The 21579-nt window shown below is 32.2% G+C and overlaps 1 protein-coding gene across 1 annotated transcript; it reads left to right on the forward strand.

The window, feature by feature from the left end:
- The first annotated feature begins 389 nt into the window (after positions 1–389).
- Positions 390–21291, forward strand: LOC148620039 (putative E3 ubiquitin-protein ligase MGRN1). The gene is made up of 14 exons (XM_088580616.1): positions 390–567; positions 4165–4283; positions 5674–5762; positions 6337–6474; positions 7981–8098; positions 9128–9191; positions 10620–10783; positions 11719–11940; positions 12577–12691; positions 13422–13494; positions 14476–14631; positions 16068–16152; positions 16998–17202; positions 18263–21291. The coding sequence occupies exons 1-14, from the start codon at positions 480–482 to the stop codon at positions 18559–18561; spliced, it is 1935 nt and encodes a 644-aa protein (XP_088436742.1). The 5' UTR covers positions 390–479; the 3' UTR covers positions 18562–21291.
- Positions 21292–21579: the final 288 nt, after the last annotated feature.

A 21579-nucleotide genomic window follows, 5' to 3' on the forward strand; every position in this document is an offset into this window, starting at 1 on the left:
TGGTCATAGGTGAACCGGTCAACTTCCGGCGAATAAATGTAGCGCGTAGACACATATCAAATCTTGCATCACATCCGAGGGATTGAGGTAGAGTAGCGGAGTCACTCGAGTTTGCCGATTACTCCCTCTAATATACACTTCATGCATCAATTAAAACCAAAATTATTTCTGTGGTGAACCTGTATGAGATAAGATAGTCACTGTATGAATTTGTAAAAATATTGTCTGGTTGAAATTTTGTAATATAAATTATGATAGTCTATTTATGTTATACATGCTTATTCATTTTATGTTTTACACGCTTATTCTTTTCCGCAATTTTATTTGACAGGTTGACACATGTAACTGTTTATTTCAGTGGCATCCACACAGTGTCCCGAAAATAAAATCTACACTTTAATTCAGAAGTATTATTTACGTCACTTCTTTCTCCCTGGATCTAGGAAGTTTGGTTAAAACGTTTGGGTTTCTGTCAAACTATGGGAACTTTTGCTAGTCGCCAGACTGATGGCAGCGAAGATGTGGATGCTGGATGTAATAATGTGTACCGGTATCCCCCAAAAGCTGGTAAATTTCCCAATCATGTCCGAACACCGATTCCACCATTGTTGATTGCCCTTTTACAATGTGTTTGTTTGTTGGGGTTTAACGTCCGAGCAGCAATATTTCAGCTATATTCAGACGATGAACAACATGAAATGGATGATTAAATGAACATAAAATGAAAAAAAGGGTGGGACACAAGGATAATAGGATCGACAAATTTTGATTGCCACTGGAAAAAGGAGGGATGGGCAAGGTCGGGCAATTTAGCCTCCTGTGGCGGAGCGCAAAGGTTTCTACTCCTATCGAATACCACAGCAGGGTTCTTTAACGTGCGAGGAACGTGGCATCTTTCCCAACACGGTGCACCACTATGGTTTGCGGTCAGGTTTTCCGTAATACAGCCTGACAACCCCGGCATGTAACACGCCAGGGGTACCCCATTCCACCACCTGGGGCACACATCCCAGTTGCTCTGTGGGCAGAGCGCCTAGCCCCCGGCTAGGTTTCTGAGCACTATTTAGTCGCCTTTTACGACAAGCTTAGCGCTGCTGCAGGCCTATTCTTTTAACACCTGGACCTGCACGGGGCTTTTACAATGTGAAAATCTAATATGACCGAGACAAGTGCAACCTGAAATGCTCACGAAGAAACATATAAAATTATACCCAAAGTTGTTGGAGTAAAATTTGTGTGAATTAGATGTATGTGTATTCATATGTAATATAAAGTACCTGAGTTAACCTAGGATCTCAACGAGTATGTGTACAGACCTATAATTAAAGAGATTTGCAACTAACTGAAACCTCACATTATCATATGGTGGGGAATGAGATCTCGTACTTACTTAATCGTCTGACAACTTTACTTTAAATGATCACAATTTTTTGGGGTAAAAACTAAGATTTAAAAAAAAAACATATAACAAAATAAAGAAAACTAAGTTCAAAGCTCCCTAACTGAATCGTTCCGCCCCTTTTCCAATTTGCTCTGAGTCTTTCCACCTTGAATAGACTTGTTAGACTAATTCTTGAGTTTGACACTGATTATTATTTTAATCAGTTACCTCACTATTTAATTGCAATTTATTCAACTAGTTACTTTTTCTTCAAATACTGGAACTGATCAACTGATCAGAAAATATCCTGTTTGTTTGGGATCACAACAATCTTTGACATTGCAAATATTTTGAAATATTGTAAGTATTACTTTGAACAGTACTATTTAAATAAGTTATAAGTGCATGTACATGTATATTATAAAAAATTATTAATTTATTTTTCTATGAAAAACACTACTGAATTCACACATCAAAATGTAAAAAGGAACACTTGCTATTTATGCAAAATAATGTATAATCCTAATTGCTTTAATCTAGGGTGAACAGATAATTGAGACGAAAAGACTCAAAACCTTCATGAATGGATGCACATTTGAGGGATGTTCAAATGGTCTTCAGTTGGGGGATTTTTAAAATTTTCAATGGCAGTTATATAATGATTGAGAAATCTTGAGGAGTGGGAGTTTTTTGGTTTTTGATCCTTCAGGATCAAAATACCTTATGTCACCAGTCTATCACAGGAACTTCCCTACTATTGCTGAACACTACACAAATATATAGTCCAAATGTAATTCCTTTTATATCATTGAATACCTTTTTTATAACAAGTAAATAAGTTTCTTGCAATTTACATATATCTGCTCAAAAAAGTATTATTTATGTAAATAAAATTAAGATCTAATCTTCATATCAACTCAAGATTTAAGGGACTCCTTTTTGGCCTTGAAAAATATTTAGTAATGTGTCTGGAAGGATAAAATGTGTTTAATATTTTCATTCTAGCACACTTAAAAGTCGAATTGTCCATCCTATCATTAATATTTTACCATTTATAAACAGGAAGTGAAGAGCAGTGATTTTTAAGTAAATTTGGCAGGAAAATTAAAATTGATTAAAGTGTCTAGATTTTGAAAATCTTGTGTTAAGAAATTATTTTCTTAAGCTGATATTGGTTTAATTTCAGTATAATTGTTATGTAGGATAAATACTCTGTTACATATAGCTTTTGAATGTAAATGCACATTAACTTTTGGATAGATTTAAAATTGCAGGAAAAAGGTGAAATGGAACAAAAATTTGTAAATGTGTATAAAGTTGGATCAGTAGTATAGATTGACTTTCAGATTATACATATTAAAAAAGGACAGTTCTTAATAGTATTTTAAATGCAATGTATGGTCACAATTTTATTTAACATCATATAATCTTTGAAATTTTGTTCATGCTACAATTTTCACAAGAATCAAAAACCACCAGTGCTATCAGCACTTTGATTAGTCTCCCACACAGGAAACACACTCTGGGAAGTAGAGCGCAAATGTCTTCTCACTGAAAATATGGGTGGATAAGCAGGTATTCATACCTGTTTACCTTTGAAACAGTTAATGTGGGAGATTCTTCCGCATTAATACTGTCTCCTGTAAGAGGCTTTAATGTAAAAAAACAAATTTTTGATTTCAAAATTTCATTATTTAGTATGTTTCAAAGAAAATATGGTAATTTTAACCAAAAACATCTCACAACTCTTACATTTTTATGTGGGAGATATACATGTACTGAATTTTCATTGATTTTATGGGAGTCTCACCCTAATGTGGTTACAGTTAACAAGTATGGGTATTGGGTTGAAGTTTCTCAAAATCTTACAATGAAAATTTCATCCATCATTTTGGTCCCAACTGCACATAACTTATCTTCTTTGTATGACCAAGCATATTTTTGTATAGTTTCTATATGTATAATGTACATTGAACATTTGTAGCTGTAAGATTAAAATCAAGTTGCTTTATACATGTAGGTCTACATGATGGAATGTGTAATTATTCATTCTAGTCAGTCTGCTCTTAGGAGATAATCCACATTGAAAATCCAACAGTTTCAATTGGATTTTAGTGACATTGACAGAATTATTTCCCCTGATTTTGAATTCTACAATGCATTCTATATATTTTTTTATCTCCTAAGAACAAGGTTTATATAAAAAGCCACATGTAAATTTCTGTTTACTATGACATTTTAAACAAAATATCAGAAATATAAATATGTAGGATTTCCAACCATGAATCACATTTTTCCATGATTCTTATGTGGAGTGCTACATAAGTTTTAGAATGTACATGTACATGTAATATTGGAATACTTAAAGTCCAGAAAAAAAATATACTGGTAGTAGCACAACCTTTCCTTATTATTAAAATAAGTTATTCCTAATTTATACAAACTACTTCTTTTCCTATCTTGTAAACTTGCCTGAATATAGCTGAAATATTGCTGCTTGGGCGTTAAACCCCAACAATCAATCAACCAATCTTGTAAACATGTTTATATGTATTGCACAAAAGAAAAATAAACCCTATTATCCTTGATATTGCTCCACGAAGTTTATATCCTGAACATTGTCAATAACAAATCAATTGAGAAAGTACTTTTTTTTCTTCTTTAGCAAATACAAAAATGAATTACATAAATTTAATGCACACATACAACACACGTAGGAACAAATTTATCATATACCGAATTACCGGTACATTGTAAAAATGTTTGCATTTTGTCTTTTGCAGGGAATTATTTTGGAAGTCATTTCATCATGGGAGGAGAAAGGTTTGATATGAGCCAACCTGAGGCCTATCTCTTTGGAGAAAATTTAGACCTTAATTTTCTCGGATCAAAGCCAGTTGCTGTAGGTTGCTTTTATCAATTATGTTTTAAAAGTCATGCATACCATTTTAAAAGGATCAGAATTGTTTTTACTTTTTTATCCTTGAGTCCAGTGATTTTTACAACTGTTTTTTAAAGGTGCCTGTGCTTTTAATATGGGAAGAAATATCGAAATATGCAACAAACTGGAAAATTTGTAAGAAAATTATATTTTGTCATACAGGTTACATTAGTCCCAAAATTGACATATTCCCTAGCAAAAAGTGGGAAATTATTTTGGAGTTAAAATAGAAAATTTTCCACCTCATTTGGTTAGCCCTGAAGTGAAATGTCATATTGAAAAAAAAAACACTAACAGCATTTGGGAATTTTTGGGGGAAATTTAGGGGAGTAATCATGCTTTTAGCATTGGAAAACAGCCTTATTTCGGCTCTGATTCATATATAAAAAATTAGTGCTGTGGATCATAATCTGTCTGTGTCATATTTTTTTTAAGTTCTGTATCAATTTTACTTGAAATACATACAGGTACATATGTAAATTCCTAACTTCTTCTATAACAAATCTGATGTACATGTAATATCCTTGTCCAAACAAATGAATCCTCTCTTATATTGTATTGAATCATAACATTTTACTAATGAAGATATGTATATAATGATAATCAGGGGTGGATCCAGGCTTTTATGTAGGGAAGAATCAGAACAAAAGGAAACCAGATTATGACGTGTTTAAAAAATGAATATGATACAGGGTCGATTTTCTTCCTTTTTTTAGCAGATTTCCGCTATATTAAATCCAGATTTTACCATTATGATTCTTTTTTTTATCGTATTTCGATTTTGCTGATTTCCACTTTGTTTGTTGCCCTTGTAAAATCATCCCTGATGATAAATTGTCATATTCAATACAATATTTAAAAGATTAGGATATATTTTTTTTCTTTTAAAAGTGGGGGTATACGCCCATTATGCCCTCACCTGGACTCATCCCTGAGAATGAATTTGGTGAATATGTCAAAGAGACAACAACCCCACCGGGATGAATGTATATTTGGAGAAAAATCAAGAAGCCAATGTCACAATTCTTATCAAATATTACACTCCAGACTTTAATAAAAAAAAATTAAATTAAGATTTGTCATACATTGAGAAAAAAAAGATATTTCAGATCTGTCTAAAATAATCAGTAAAAATGCTGTAAAGAAAAATCAAACTCTTACAAATCATTGGAATATTTGTATTCAGTATTTTACATCAATCTCTTGTAAGCATCAAAGTAACTTGGAATGATTTTATTCTGTTTCAAATGAAAGCTTGATAGACTTTGGTGAAATTGAATATGATACAAACATATCACTGATTTCCCTTTACCTGTACAAAATCGAACAGTGCTATAATTTCGTCTTTCAGTACCCTTATCCTACTTCGTCAGGAAACGAACCAACTAAAACACTGAAGAGTCTGGTCAATATTAGGAAAGATTCTCTTCGCTTTGTAAAGTAAGTTTTATTAGTTATTAATTATACAGTGAGCTTGCTCAAGCATATGAATAAAAATTTGATCTTTTGAAATTACCATTTAATCTGAAAAAAAAAGGTTCTGAAAGTATGTTTCTATATTGAATAAGGGATTATTTCTAGGGCATCGCTACATGTAATGCTTTCTATTGAAATAAGATATATTACTCTAAGGGTTACTTCATTTTCAACTCTTTATTTATAATGAGATGGTTTATTCCTCATACATCATCACATATTACTTGAAATACACGTGCACAATGAGTTATTTAAGCAAATAATCACATGCATTGATCCTTAAATTTAAGACCAGATTGTTATACATGTACCTCTATTCAACTAGTGGTTTTGTAAATGGAATCACTTTGTCCATCAGTCTGTCTGTCTGTCCGTCCATTTGAATTTTGTTGAAATTATCTTGACATCAAATTGAAGGATTGATTTCAAAATTGGTGTGTGGTTTTATATAGATGGAATATACCTTGTGAGCTGTCTGATATCAATTCCTGCTTTGAGGGACTTTGTCATTTGCAATCTCATCTATTTTTTTTTTCAGAGCTGATGAAGCTGAGGTTCAGGGGGACCAGAAGAACACGCAGAGATACAATGTAGAGTTTGTCTTTGATAGTGATGTCAAATGTGGTATTACTGTCTACTACTTTGCTATGGAGGAGTTTAACAATGGACAGCTTGTGTAAGATTTCACAAAATAAGTTGAATTCTATTTATGTATGGTTGCTGAAACCTTGTTATATTGTAACATAATGTTATTGTATACAGGGACAATTTTTTTTCCACTTTTTAGTGGAATTTTGCTAATTGAAATCCGGATTTTACTATTATGATCCTTTTTTTATACTGTTTATTTATTTCCGGTTTTACCAATTTCCGTTTTGTTTGACAACCTCGTAAAATCTTTCCTGTGTATAGGATATATAAGCCACATCACATGACTCCGTGGTTTCACAAGAATGGGTCTTATTCTACCATTCAAACTCATGGAGATTTGTCATTAACAGAGCATGAAGGTCAGTATTGAAAGTGAAACAACTTTCTGTGTAAAAATATTGATAAAAATGACCTAAATCTATTTCTACATGATACAAGTGATAAGAAAAGCAATAAATAGAAGATTTTGCATTGTAATGTAGCAGTTTGAGAGCCCAGCAGTAAACAATGAAATGCAGATCGGTCTTCGGGTTTCATTATGATTTAAATTGGAAATAACGGCAAGGAAAATGAAACTAAATCAAGATTTACAAACCCTAATTGCAATATGTTACGTATACAAACTGAAATAGTGGAGGTAGGTTTTTGGCTGATTCAATGTAGAAATCCAGTAATAAATTTTTATACACCTGTCTTTTTTATGATCTACAAGTGTCCATTCATTCCCACTTTACAGTATACAAAGAACAAATCATGAAAATGTATTTCCAGGAATAACTCCCTCTACTATGAATTAGATGTTATTTCAAATTAAAGTCGTTAAAATAAACAGTAGCAAATTTTAATGTACATCATAATATGTGAACATAAGTAGGTCTATAGAATGATTAATATAACTCAACATTGTGGCTGATTTGAATGAATTTTTGGTACAGTGTTTTTTTCGTGGAAGGAAGCTCCTTTTTTTCTCTTTTCATTGGTTTAAAAATTATCATTTTAAAGAATTAGTATAATGGTATCATATATAATGTGTTTTGTATTATGTGTTGTAGCACATTTTTTTCTCAGTGTTTTATTTATTTTGAAATTTATAATAGTGCAAATTTTGATAAATATGATTAAATTAAATTTTTTATAATTTGGAGTCGGACTACTGGGTTGGTGAATACCCACGTTGACCTTAGGCCCATCAGCAATAGCATCGAAGTAGTTATAGGTTACAATTTGTGACAAAAATAACAATCATAAATATTGCAAATTTCAATATGCTATACACATGTTTCAAACATAAACATATTGATGTGTTCCACTTTTACTGTTATTGCATAGATCACAATTGCATTTAACAGAATGTCAAGAAAACTACCTTTCTCATGCATGCAATATACATGTACATGTACTTCTGACTTGTTCAAATTCCCCCAACAAAAATGGAAATCCTAAGTAAATTTTGTTGTTTTACTTGATCAGTAATTCCAGCATGGGGATAAGGCACCAATACAGTTGATAATGATTCTTTTTTGTATTTCAGAATTTCATCAAAATACCCTGGATCTAAGTCAGAGACCTTCCACTTTAAGAAGGGAGCAAATCAGCTGTTCTCACAAGCTGGGCATGTTGTAGACCCATCTGTATACTCTGATGAGGAGGTATGTGTAGAAGTTATGGATAGTCTAAAGGAGTAGTCGATGTTCAAGGATTCCTATTTCCCGTTACCTGGGGCGAGTGAAATTTGGGTCAGGGAAAGTTTGGTACTTAGTTACACTTTCCCGTGGCAAGTTGAAAACTTCATATGCTGTAAGAATTTGTTTTGTCAGGAAAGCAGTCATTGACTGTGGGAAAGTTGATTTTATATGGATTTTTCCCGAGGAAACATCAATTTCTGAAAAATCCTAGAACACTGAGTAGTGACAGTGAGGTCCTTCTTTTGGCCTTGAAGGATTTTAAATCGAGAAAAATATAGAAGTATTTGATTCTTTTAGTGTCTAATTTGCAACTGTGAGTGGATGTAACAATGTCTTGCATTCAAACAGTGACTGTCACATTAATACATTTCTTATATATTTTAAACAAGATCATTACAGAAAAATTTTATCAAATATGAAGACTGAAATATTTTTAAAACACAACATGAAGTTTTTACATGTGTTACTTTTGTAGGGAAAAAAGATTTTTTATATGTTCCCTAGAAATCATTTTTTTTTTAAAGAAGAATGCTGGAACTGGTCAATTATAATAGTCTGCAGTTGTTATCTTGAATTATTTTTAGCAAAAGCCCCAAGAATACACATTCAAAAAAGAAAACAAAACTTCTTAAATAGTTTTTACAACATAGGACAAAATTAATATAAAAATTGATGGTTGAATTGACAACCGAGAAATTACTGACAATGTAACGATCTGTGCACCAGAAACTGGTATGTGGTGCTTGTGTTACTTGTGAAATAACCTGCAAAGTATCTCATTTCCAAGTGTGCACCATGGGTGATGAGGTTATTTCAAATAGACAAAAAAGTCATTACTTTAAATAGTACAAAATTTAAAGAGTAGACATTCAAAAAAGGTAGATGATGTCACAGTCGCACAATAAAACTTGGTCTATGGGATGATAGACAATTTGTTTTTAGCCAATCAGAAAGCTTGTTACTTCTGAAAGGTAATATATTTTCCTATTACAGTGGCAGTATGATCCAGCCAAGGATGTTATTCCAGTTATTATACACTGTGTCGTTGAAGATGAAGGTATCAATTTTTCCCTCTGCTGATGTTACAGTGCATACAATGATGATGTTCATGGGATAGATTTTGTCTTCCAATTTTAAAATGATGACAAACTAGCCAATTAAGAAGTAGAAAATGATACTTATTTCACCTGTTTATGAATTCAATAAGTATTTGAATCTGTCTGATAGAAAAATAAAAAAAAAATATATATCCTTTTCAGCTGTCCTGTTGTCTACTTGAAGCAGTTCATCAGTATATTGTTATATAACCTCAGGAAGGCCAACTCTAACCCATAATGATCATTATTCTATGTGCTGTAAACAAGCTGATAATTGACCAAATTTTCGCTGCTTTGTTGTGCTATGATGGCTCCTATGTTTAATGTATTTTTTCAATAAGTGTGATAATTTTTGTAAGTGATTACATGTATATATAACATTGCATGAACAATGACTTATTTCTGTAAAGGTAATTTTTATTTTCATAGTTTAAAAAACTCTGTTAGTTTATCATCCTTTTAACTCATGGATTTCACATTAGCATCACAGTTTTTAATGAAAATTTTTCCATTGTATTAGGAATTTTAATTTTATGGTTGACATAACTCTTTAAAACCACAAATGCATACCCCACAGATAATACCATATGGCAGATTATTTTTGTGAGGTGAAAATTTTGCAATTTAGTGGCAAAAACATATAAGAAAAAATTTGCCCGATGCTCTTTTATGCACTGAGTACTGAACCCCAAAGTAAATATTTTGCAGAATTTATTTAGACCACTAAAATATGCCAAAATTAGCACCACATGAAAATTACCAGCTATAGAGTATTTCTTTAATTGGTTTCTTCATGTTTGGTTATTTAAGACAAGTTAAGGAGTAATCAAGGGAACCAAGGTTATAGCGGTAATCAAAAGAATGTAATCCAGGGACAAAGACCAGACATGGAAAACAGACATACACAACAAAGAATATAAAGTAACTATAATCATACATACAAAGTAACAAAAGTAAATGAGCAACCCGGACTCCACTAAAAACTGGGAGCATGGACCAGGTGCACCGGGAGGGTACCGGTAAGCATCCTCTGCTTTTCTAGAAACACCTATGGTTAGACCTATGGTAAGGGACACAACTCTTACAAATTATTTGTACATTTGTATTCAGCATTGAGCATCAATCTCTTGTAAGCATCAAAGTAAATTGGATTGATTTCATTCTGTTTCAAGTGAAGGCTTGATAGGCTTTGGTGAAGTTGAATATGATCCAAACATGTCCCTGAATTCAAGAGTTATGTCCCTTACTCTAGGTCTACCTCCTTCAGTGTGTTATTGCATAGCTTTAATTGGATTTCCTTAATTCAATTTTGAACTTAATTTATTTTGTATTTTATCAGAGCATGCAAACCATGCACATTTGACCTAATTTATTTTGTATTTTTTCAGAGCATCCAAACCACGCACATTTGACCTTTGGTATAGTAGAGAAAAGTTCTGCAGACAGTGGATATATACTGAAGCCATTGAAACAGAAACAGTTTGTAGATGGACTGTCTTACCTACTCCAGGAGATCTATGGTATAGAGAATAAACAGGTCGACAGGTCTAAGGTAAAGGGCTGATTGTTTATAGATATTGTAGGCAGGGAGTAAACAGGTCGAGAGGTGTCAGGTAAAGGGCTGATTGTTTATAGATATTGTAGGCAGGGAGTAAACAGGTCTCAGGTAAAGGGCTGATTGTTTATAGATATTGTAGACAGGGAGTAAACAGGTCGACAGGTCTCAGGTAAAGGGCTGATTGTTTATAGATAGTGTAGGCAGGGAGTAAACAGGTCGACAGGTCTAAGGTAAAGGGCTGATTATTTATAGATATTGTAGACAGGGAGTAAACAGGTCGACAGGTCTAAGGTAAAGGGCTGATTGTTTATAGATATTGTAGGCAGGGAGTAAACAGGTCGACAGGTCTAAGATAAAGGGCTGATTGTTTATAGACAAAGGAAATTTCCCCTAATTTCTTGTAATGTGAAAATAAAATGTCACAAATATTCTTAACAAAATATTGTAATATTTGATATGGCAGACAATAACAAATTTAAGATTGCACCATGTAGGATGAATAAAAAAGTGTGGAAAAAATCACTGCAAAATTATTTTTGATTTACTTTGTTACATATTAAGATTTTTTTGGTGTTTTTATTGTAAAAAATTTAAGTGAGCTGTATTCACAATTATCAAAATTTGTTATATTGAACTTTTTAAATTATTGGATTGAGATTTTAGATTTTCTTGATATTGCAAAAACTGTAATTATAAATTTATAAAAGACTTCATGGTGTATCATAGACTGCACAAACATGCTTGGTGATTATGCCCCTTTAATCACTGTTATAAATATTTGATAGGTAACAACTAATATATCTTTTTGAAAGTCTTTTTATTTACAAGATTTAAGTTACTGTACACTTTAATGATAGATTTTGACCAAATTTGAAAGTGACTATTAGTTGAGTAGTGTAAAAATTTTACAATCTTCATTTTCTTTTCAGATTGACCCAGACGATGAACCAGATGATAGCGGAGCTGAGTGTGTTATCTGTATGTCTGACATGAGGGATACTCTGATATTACCATGCCGTCACCTGTGTTTGTGCTCCTCCTGTGCTGAGTCACTTAGATACCAGGCCAGCAACTGTCCAATATGTAGGTCACCATTCAGAGCATTGCTACAGATCAGGGCAATGAGGAGGAAGCAGGCTATGCTTGTACAGGTAATTTCAGGAACAAATGCATGGTGGGCCATTGTTAACTGGTATGACACTCTCTTACTTCTTAAAAGCTAAAAAATCACAATAAAATCTAGCTTATGTCATAGGCATTGAAGAAAGACATACTCAAGACAATAAAGCAAAAATTATTCTGGAAATGTAACTGCCTTACTACAAGAAAACAACAAATATCAGATAAGCAGTAGCTCTATACAATTTCAGAGATTATTTACACTGCAAATAAATGATGATGATAAACCAACTTAAATGATTATTTACATATAATTCAAACCTATGATCAAGTAGCTGTAAATGGCAACACTTTTAAGTCAATAAAATAATAAACCCTTCTTACAAATTAAAATTAAGAAAAAGACATCTTGAGAATACTTCATGTACATGTACTTGTATTGGAGGCTTGTTTACAATTGATACCCAGGAATTTTGTTTTCTGACTAGTTAGGAATTATAAGTATGGGATACAATTTTCCTTGAATTTATCGACTTGTAAACTCAGCCTGATTCACATACAAACTCTTCTTAAATTTCATTTAGATACTTGGGTTAAGTTTTTAAGATGATACATGTAAATACCAAGAAAAGACTAGCAAATACTGTACTGTTGTGGTTATTTTGTAGGGAGACAATAATGAAGAGAATCCAGTTAATCAAGATGGTGTACCAGGTGGTTACTATGCTGTCTCTCTGATTGAAGCTCTGAATGGTCCATGTAATCAGAATCTCATGGGTGATGGTAAGGTTATAATTATGGAACATGTTATCAAAATTTCATCAGGTTTGTAAAATTTAAACTTGGATGAATTTTGAAAATGAAACAGACCTGCCAAATTGGGAAATTCAGAATTGTTTCAGAATTATGCAGCCCTGTTGGACAAAAACTGGTACCAAAATAAATATACTCATAGAACAAAAGTTTTGTCTGAAACATTGTTGGTCTGCTGAAAAAAAATCGTTATCAATAATTTCCTGTGTAAATATCTCCCTTGCTGTTCACTGTGTGACCTGCCCCTTTCCCCAAAATAATCTTTACAGGAAGTGGGGAAAAGTCTAAATCAATGAGTTTTTTTTTTTCTGAATTTGAAAGATTATCTATTGCACACTTTCATAGAATTTTTATAGAAGTTGCAACATTTGGCATTGGTGGAAATTTTGAAAATTTTAATGTGTTTGACTGCCTCATAAATTTTTGTTGCAAAAATACCAAATTCATTATACTGTTGAAAAAAGACAGCACAGTTTTGAACATCTTGACAGAACATCACATCTCACCCTATTAAGCGCACAGTGATATTTTCTATTTTGACTGCCATTATCGTCTATTTCAATTGGCCATTTTTTGACAATTTTAGTAAAAATGTATGACTTAAAGGGAATTTTTTGTCTAGAATTTGATAAATGGTACAAGGCCCCTTTAATCCCAGGATATTTTAACATTGGAGAATTAATGAAATGATTCTTTTTAGATTATTACCCATCTGTCAGGATTGTACCATCAAATGAAAAAGATTCTCATCACAGGGAGAAGAAGAGGAAAAGGTAAGCTGATGTGTTTATACAGTAAACCTGTCTAGAATAATCCTTTTATATTCCCTAACCTGTTAAATTAGACATACACTAAAGTTGATATCATTTTCTTAAGATTTTAAGTACCATTCAATGTAAGAATCAGGCAATGGATGACACATCATATTTCTCAATTTGGTCTTTTCTTGCCTCAAATACATTCAATACATCTAGAAAACAACTGAACAGCTATTTAACTTTATCCTGAAGCATTGGTGATGTAGATATTTTTTGACTGCTTATATAAGGAAAAAGTTTGGGAAAGTTTTCCACAGTGCATTTCAACTAAATTTGACATATCAATAACTTAAAAAGGCAAACTTTACAAACGCTTTGACTGTAATTTCTTGAGGAGGTTATGAGGTATAAATACTTGGGTAACGCAATAAAATCTCTGTGTATTTTTACTTCATGTGCCACACCTTATACACATTTTGCCTGATTCTTAGATGGAGAAGTACTTAACGTGTAAACCAAACATCTGTATAAACTGAACAAGTCTTTTTAAGTCCAAAATGGGTTCTTTTTAAACAGGTTTCACTGTACAGTTTGATATCTTGTAGCTTTAGACAACTTTTTGACATCCATCATTGTCATCAAACATACAAACTGCATTGGTGGTCTGCTGGGTAAGCCTGCTGACCTTGAGTGCAGGAGGTCATGGGTTTGATCCCAGGAGGAGACACCCAAAACACTTTTGTATTGGTGATCACTACTCCTTTGCCAAACACACAATATTTAGGAGATAGAGTAACAACTGGTTAGCTCTGTGTCAGAAAAGTGTGTTCAAGTTTGGTAGCACGCCTTTTACTTCTACATAGGTTCATTGCTTGCAAAGATAACTATGTCCCAGTAATTTCTGTACTTACAGTAACTGTTTTTTTTATGTAATTTTTTTTTTTATGAGGAATTTGTTAAAACAAATGAGGAATATTGTTTAATTTTCTTTTTCAGACAAACACTACAGAATGATTCTAAGGATCCAGTAGTTACAGCTAATCTGAAGTTAGATGATAAGAAGTTACTGGGAACAGAGGAGATCAAAGGCACGAAAGATACTGTGGAAGTTGTCAAAACAAAAGACAAACTTAAACCACATGTTCCAAAAATGTAAGTGTAGTTAGAATGAATTGTCACAAAATTTGTAAAGTTGAACTTACAAACTTGTTTATACTTATGTATGACACAACCCTTAAGAATCATTTGAACGTTTGTATTTGGCATTTTACATCAATCTTATGTAAGCATCTAATTAACTTGGATTCATTTTATTCTGCATAAAACGAAAGCTTGAGAGGCTTTGGTGAAATTAAATATGATACAAACATATCACTGATTTCATGTGTTATGTCCCTTACCCTAGGTCTACTTCCTTAACTTCTAATAATTATCATGGCTTATACTTATAAATTTTAGTAAATGTACAATTAAAAGGTTGTTTTTTGTGTGAAAACGTAATAATAATAATTGAAGAAGAATGTTATGTTAAAATACAAATCTGATTTATCATATTTGAAGAGCTGTGTTAATTTGTTTATAAAATTAATCTGTAGCTGTATTAAATAATTAACTGGAATTTGAAGTTAGATTTGCAGAAAATTAAAAATCTTGACTTTAAAACGGCTTTCTTAGAAACAGTGTTTTTAATGAAAAAAAGTGTACTATATTTTGTCACAATGGGAGACAACTGTATTGTGTTGTGGTCTCACCAACCACTTCTAACGTTTCCATTACTTTACATGTTAAAAAAGTAATTTTCAAAGTCTCACTGTGAATTCCCAGGACAAATGACATCTTAAAGTTGCATACCGTTGCGAAGCTTGGAAAATAAGCCTTCCAAAATCATTATGCTAATGGTACGATGATAGTAGAAATTCTTCACAAAATTTACTTGAATAAATAATACTGAAAATCCACAGTTTTACCTGTTCTGCTAATTGACAGCATGGAGGCAAATTACTCACTCATGTAAACAATATTCATACACTTTTGTAGTTATTTATATATATGATTTTAAAGTACACATTCTCAGCTTCATTTTGACTACTTTTAATCATAATACACACAAATAATGCACTTAAAATGTATATGTCTAGGTTCAGTGTGTTTTTGGTACTACATTGGGGGGTGGCCATTTGACCCGGAAGTGGTTAGTGAGACCTGTAGATTTGCAGAAGTTAAATGTAGATTTGATTGCGGCAAATTGAGTTTACTAGCAACACACAAGCACTGCCAGTAAATGCATATTTTCCACTGTCAAATCTAGATTGATGATGACAGATCATCAAATGCAATATGATTATTTCCATTCTAATGCAACTATCAAATATTTCTGTGAAAATAACAATGAAAGATCTTTAAAAATGACTTTTGTGCATAAGTTTAAAACTGGAGACAGTCAATTGTGGAAAGTGATATAATGAAATTTTTGTTCTTATCCAATGAAATTCCATGTTACAAAGACGTTGTTACTTTCTGGAAAACTGATGCCTGAATTTAATGATGAGTTAAGATGATTTCACATTTTTTCTCACATTTTTCTGCAGATTTTCAGAGGACCCTGACAGTACAGATGAATCAAAGGTTGTAAATGTGTCGAACGACTACAGTTCTGATACCCTGGACAGCAAGGTGGGTTCTCTACTAGTCTCTGTCATTTTATTAAGTCAGTGTCTTATGTGAACATATGAGTCAAAATCACAATGGGACTCATAATTTTGAGAGTACATTTTCATATATTTTTGGTACATGTTTGTGGTGATCAGACAGGACTACCTGTATTAACTTTCAAAGTGCCTTCAATAAAATTCATGCATTGTATCCAGGTTTATAAAAATACCTCTCAGTTGTGTAGTGTTAGCTCCTCACCATGAACTAGGTAGAAGAGGGTACTCTCTTTTTCTTTGTATATGCTATGCTGGTTGTATCATGGCTGTTTTGCTCACATCTTACAACTTACTTGTTGATTACCTTATATTTGATGATCATCTGAATATAGCTGAAATATTGCTGTTCGGACATTAAAACCCAACAATCAATCAATCATATATTTGATGAAGGAATGTATCTTAATTTTTAGTGTTTTTAGTATCAGAAATGTTTTTAATTTTTGGCCAAAGTTATGCTTGCATAACCAACTTGAGGAAAGTTTACACTTGTTCATAAACCACTTTTGGGTTCATGATGTATAAACTGCCACTAAGTTGGTTATTTGGCATAAATTGTTCAAAAGTTAAAAATGATCCATAAATGTATCACAAGTTTGCAATTCATATCACAATGAGGTCGTATGACGTAAATGTGCATGAATGATAAGCCTTAAGAATATCAACAAAAATTCTGTACAGTAAAAAAATAAGACAAATACTGAGTTAATGGCCTAAACATTAAAACAAGAAACAGAGACCATCTACATACAGACTGTAGCAAACAAAAAAAAACATTGACAAATACAACCTGTTTGGTTTATTTTGCAGGATACCCCAAATGTAACAAACTTAAGAGTATATGATCTGAATGAATCGGAAGCAGACAGCGACTATGATATTAAACCTCAATATATTGCTGGAACCACCACAAGGTGTTCAACGGAAGATCTGGCTGACGATGAACGTGAGGATACATCTGAGGCAGAACAAGAACCTGAACCTGATTATGATGATGACGATGATGAGCCAACGGGTATGTGAAAGTTAATGGGCAAGGGAAACAAAGGTCTTAATTGCACAGAAATTTGTAGTAATCGTTTTTAACCCTCTCAAAGAAGGAATTTTATTTGAATTTCGATGCTTCCCAGACATTTAAAACTGTTGCCTTCCTCATAATGATTAAGTAGTAGTCTTTGTAAGAATCATGTAAAATCTGTAAAAATGTGATACAACCCATATTTTCATTTTATGTAATTAAGTTGTTTGATGGGTCTATATTATGAAATGTGTAATTATTCATTCAAATCTGTCTGCTCTTAGAAGATAATCGACATTGAAAATCCAATAGTTTCTATTGTATTTGAGTGTCTTTTACAGAGTTATCTCCCTTAATTTTGAAATCTACAATGCATTCTATATAATTTTTATCTCCTAAGAACACAGGTTATATGGAAAACCTAATGTTAATTTCTGTTTTCTATGGCAATTCAAATAAAATATCAAAAATAAAAATATGTGGGATTTACTCCCATGAATCACATTTTGCATGATTCTTAGTAGGAGTGCTACTTAAAACAATAACCACAACCAATTGTTGTTGTATATTTTGTGTTGTTTTTTCAACCCTTCATGCTGGTAACGGACATCATGTCAATAACTGATATGTACTACTGTGAAAGTACTTGTATTCGTGGATATCAATTTTCATGGTTTAGGGGAAAAGCTCAATATCGTGGATTCGTTGATTCATGGTTTTGATGATCCTGTCATACTATTCATAGTAGATAATCCTTTTCCTTGGGAATACAATTTTGTGTTTTAACTTACCCACAAAATCCACGAAAATTGGTACCCCACGAACAATAATACTTTGACAGAACGTTATGTCTGAAATATAATTTTTTTTACTACTGACATTATGGAGTTCGTTAGACTTAACACTGACTCAGCAGTGCATTTTCAGAGTTTCTTTTTTAACATTGTGTTTAAAACACTTTAAATCTATAGTATTTCAGTACTCAAGTTTTGTCTGTACACAAACCAATGTTTGTCTCCTTCTACTGAATTATGATCTTCATTTTATATCCTTTTAGCCAAGCCTGAAAGATTGGCAGATAGTGATGGATATGTTTCTACTGACTGTTATCCTGTTGGTTCTGTACCAGAAGAGGAACCAGTAGAAGCTAAAGCAAAAATTACATATGTCAAAGGATTGAGTAAAAGTGAGGGTGCTGTGAACATAAACACATGTGATTATGAACCACTAAAGCTTGGAAGTGACCTATCTTTACCTGGAACTGGTTCCAGTACTGAGGGATCCAGTTTTAGTAGTAACCATAGCTCAGGTGCTTTGTTACCACCAGGAACAGTTTCTGATGATGACAAATCATGAATCTGAATGGAGTTACCTACATATTCGAATTATCCCAAGTATTGGGAAATCTTTCATATTGCTAAGTCATAGAATTAGATTACAGATTATCAGGAGTCAAAAAGAGATGAAATTACACATTTTTCAAGTAACCATTGAATTGTTTCTGACTTCTGAATCCTACTTTGTGGAGGGAACAAGTTCGTCTAAGTGTTTTGTATCTATGGAAATAGATCTCTTTTGTCAATGTGCTAGCTTTAATTAGAATCAACCTGACAGACATACTTTTAGTCAAAGTAGTGACATTGTCTTTTTAGTTTCAGTCTCTGTAAGAATCATGCAGTTGGAAAACAAAACATGGTATGAAATTAACCATCTATTTGACAATTTTGATTTAATTTACCGACAAAATGTGCCATATCATTTTGGTAAATAGTGCTATAATTTCATTGAAATGCATTGCAAATGAACATTTCAAAGGCAGATAACTGTCAAAAACCTTAATTTTCTATTATTCTAAATTTCCAACGTATCTGGTGATGACAAGATCAAATATTAATCATTTAAAAAATGAAGACCTCTTTAAGTGAAATTATATTGCCAGATCAGTGAGATTTTGACATACATATTTCAGGTTTTTCCAATTTTGCCTAATTCTTACAGAGACTTGTACCTAATACCTGTGATAAATGGGCATTTGATTGACACTCATAGTCTCATTTTGAGTAGGATTTACTCAAACAACAAACATGAGTTACAAATACAAATGTATATATGGTAGCTGTATTTTCATACCCAGTGGTCTATATTTACTTTCAGTAGTGTGGCCAGAGGGTCCATGACTTTTCTAAGTTTCAAATTATTTTTCCACTTATAGGAAAATAAAAAAAAAAACTGAACAAAGTGTCAGTTAAAAGGGCTTGGGCCACCACTTATTTGAACCCCAGCATACTGTCATCAAGCTTATAAATCATAGTAATACAAGAGTTGCGGAAATGCATTGGCCACTACGAGAAGGTACGTTTTATTTGTGCCTGACGCTGAAAATGTTTTGACTATCATGTAGATTTTTTCCGTTGAAACCATAAACGTACGATTATATTAAAATTCGACAGGTATGATGTTAACAACAGGCAATCAGAAAAAAAAATTTGCTTTCATTTCGTTCATACTTCCAACAATTGAGGAAATTATAAAAACAAAATTAATAATTTAAATTCATTTTTTCCTAAACCCAGTGGCATTCTGTTTGAAGGATGAGTAGTCTTTCACATGAACATATTTTTTTACTAGCTCTAGAATGTTTGTAGTCAGCTCTAAGACTCATGTATTAGCCCTGATTCTTTAATATTTCAATGGTTGTTAATGTAAACATCCCTTAGTTTATATGGATTATTTACACACATGTACATATTTATTTGTGAAAGGCCTTTTGTATAGAGGAGTAGAATCTGGTGCTATTATTGTATTTTTTTTTCTCTATTTTCAAACCAAATATCCCAAGAAGACAAGTTCTTAGTTTCTGCATTAATTTTACAGCAAGTAATATAGTTAACTTCATGGAATTTAGTTGGTCTTCCCTTGATGAAATCATCATAACCTGATGGTTTAAATGTCTCAGATAATTACCTGGACTTTCTGTCATCCAGAATAGTGTTTTTACTCTTATTCACAGGTATTTTAATAATAAATTTTAAAGAATGTTTTCATTCACTTTATCAGTTGTCAATTAAACAACTGAAGGAAGTTTATTAGATGATTGTCAAGGGAGGACCAACTCTATTCCATGAAGTTAATTATATTAGTAGCTGTAATTAATCTTTACAGAGGCAAGTTGTTAACAATTTTAATCAAAATGAATAATGACAATATTTCGAATTGGAACAAAAGTATGTAATACCAATAGTCATTTTTCATATTTACGTATTTTCAAAGTTTTTCAAAGGGATGTAACCCACCACCACACAACATCCTGGTTGGCAATCTCGGGGAAAGGAAGAACAGTAAATAATTTTCTTGAGGACTTTAAATATTTTCACTTCAGTAAGTACCTGAATGGTTTGAAATAAGTTATTTAGAAATATTCAAATACTAACGTCAGCTCTAATAAATTGAATATTTAAGTTTGAAGTACAAGTATTTTGCTGTTTGTTGCTGCAATTCGACAGTAAACCAGTTTGTTGGATGTCAAATTTGTAGAAGGTTACTCCCCTTTGATTAAAGTCTTAAAAAATGAAACCAAAGTCGTGAATGTGAAAAAAGGACTATTAAAAAATGTGGAATGAGTGATTACTCAACAAAATAATAGAAGTTCTATTTGCATTCACCATTAAAAATTACCACAAACCTATGTTCATAAGATATATCACTCCTGAAATTACTTAAGGAGGTAGAACTAGGGTAAGGGACACAACTCTTAAAGATCCTTGGAATGTTTGTATTCAGCATTTTACATCAATCTCATGTAAGCATCAAAGTAACTTTGATTTCATTCAAATGAAAGCTTGATAGGCTTTTGTGAAATTGAATATGATACAAACATATCATTGATTTCAAGACATGTTTCCCTTACCTTAGGTCTACCTCCTTAAGGACTGAATGTTTTTGGTCTGGCTGTTTGTATGAAAACATTTCAGGATGTGTTAAAGTTTTTTTGCTGTACTGAAAATTCAAAATCTTGCAATGTTTTTATTCATATTGCCAAAAGGTGTGCCCAACATAAAAGCAAAAAAAAAAAAAAACAACAGAAAAGGTAACTAATGTGAGTTCTTTTTTTTAAAGGCCAAACACACAATAATTTCTGAATTTACTATATTTAATAATCAGAAACTGTATACTGGCATTTGTACAAATTAATATGACTGTTGATTGTTTTTATTATGGTTGTACATAAGCATTACATGTAATTATAATTAATGTAAATTGATCTTGTGCAATATGATTTGTAATTTTGTACATTGTATTATTATTGATCATAATTTCCCTTGATTTCATTATTAAGGTTTTTATTTATTTGAATTTAATGTATGTGTTCTTTAC

This window comes from Perna viridis, chromosome 4 (assembly GCF_037379345.1).
Source record: "Perna viridis isolate PV_CMFRI_1.1 ecotype Kerala chromosome 4, ASM3737934v1, whole genome shotgun sequence".
In the NCBI taxonomy this organism is placed as follows: Eukaryota; Metazoa; Mollusca; class Bivalvia; order Mytilida; family Mytilidae; genus Perna; species Perna viridis.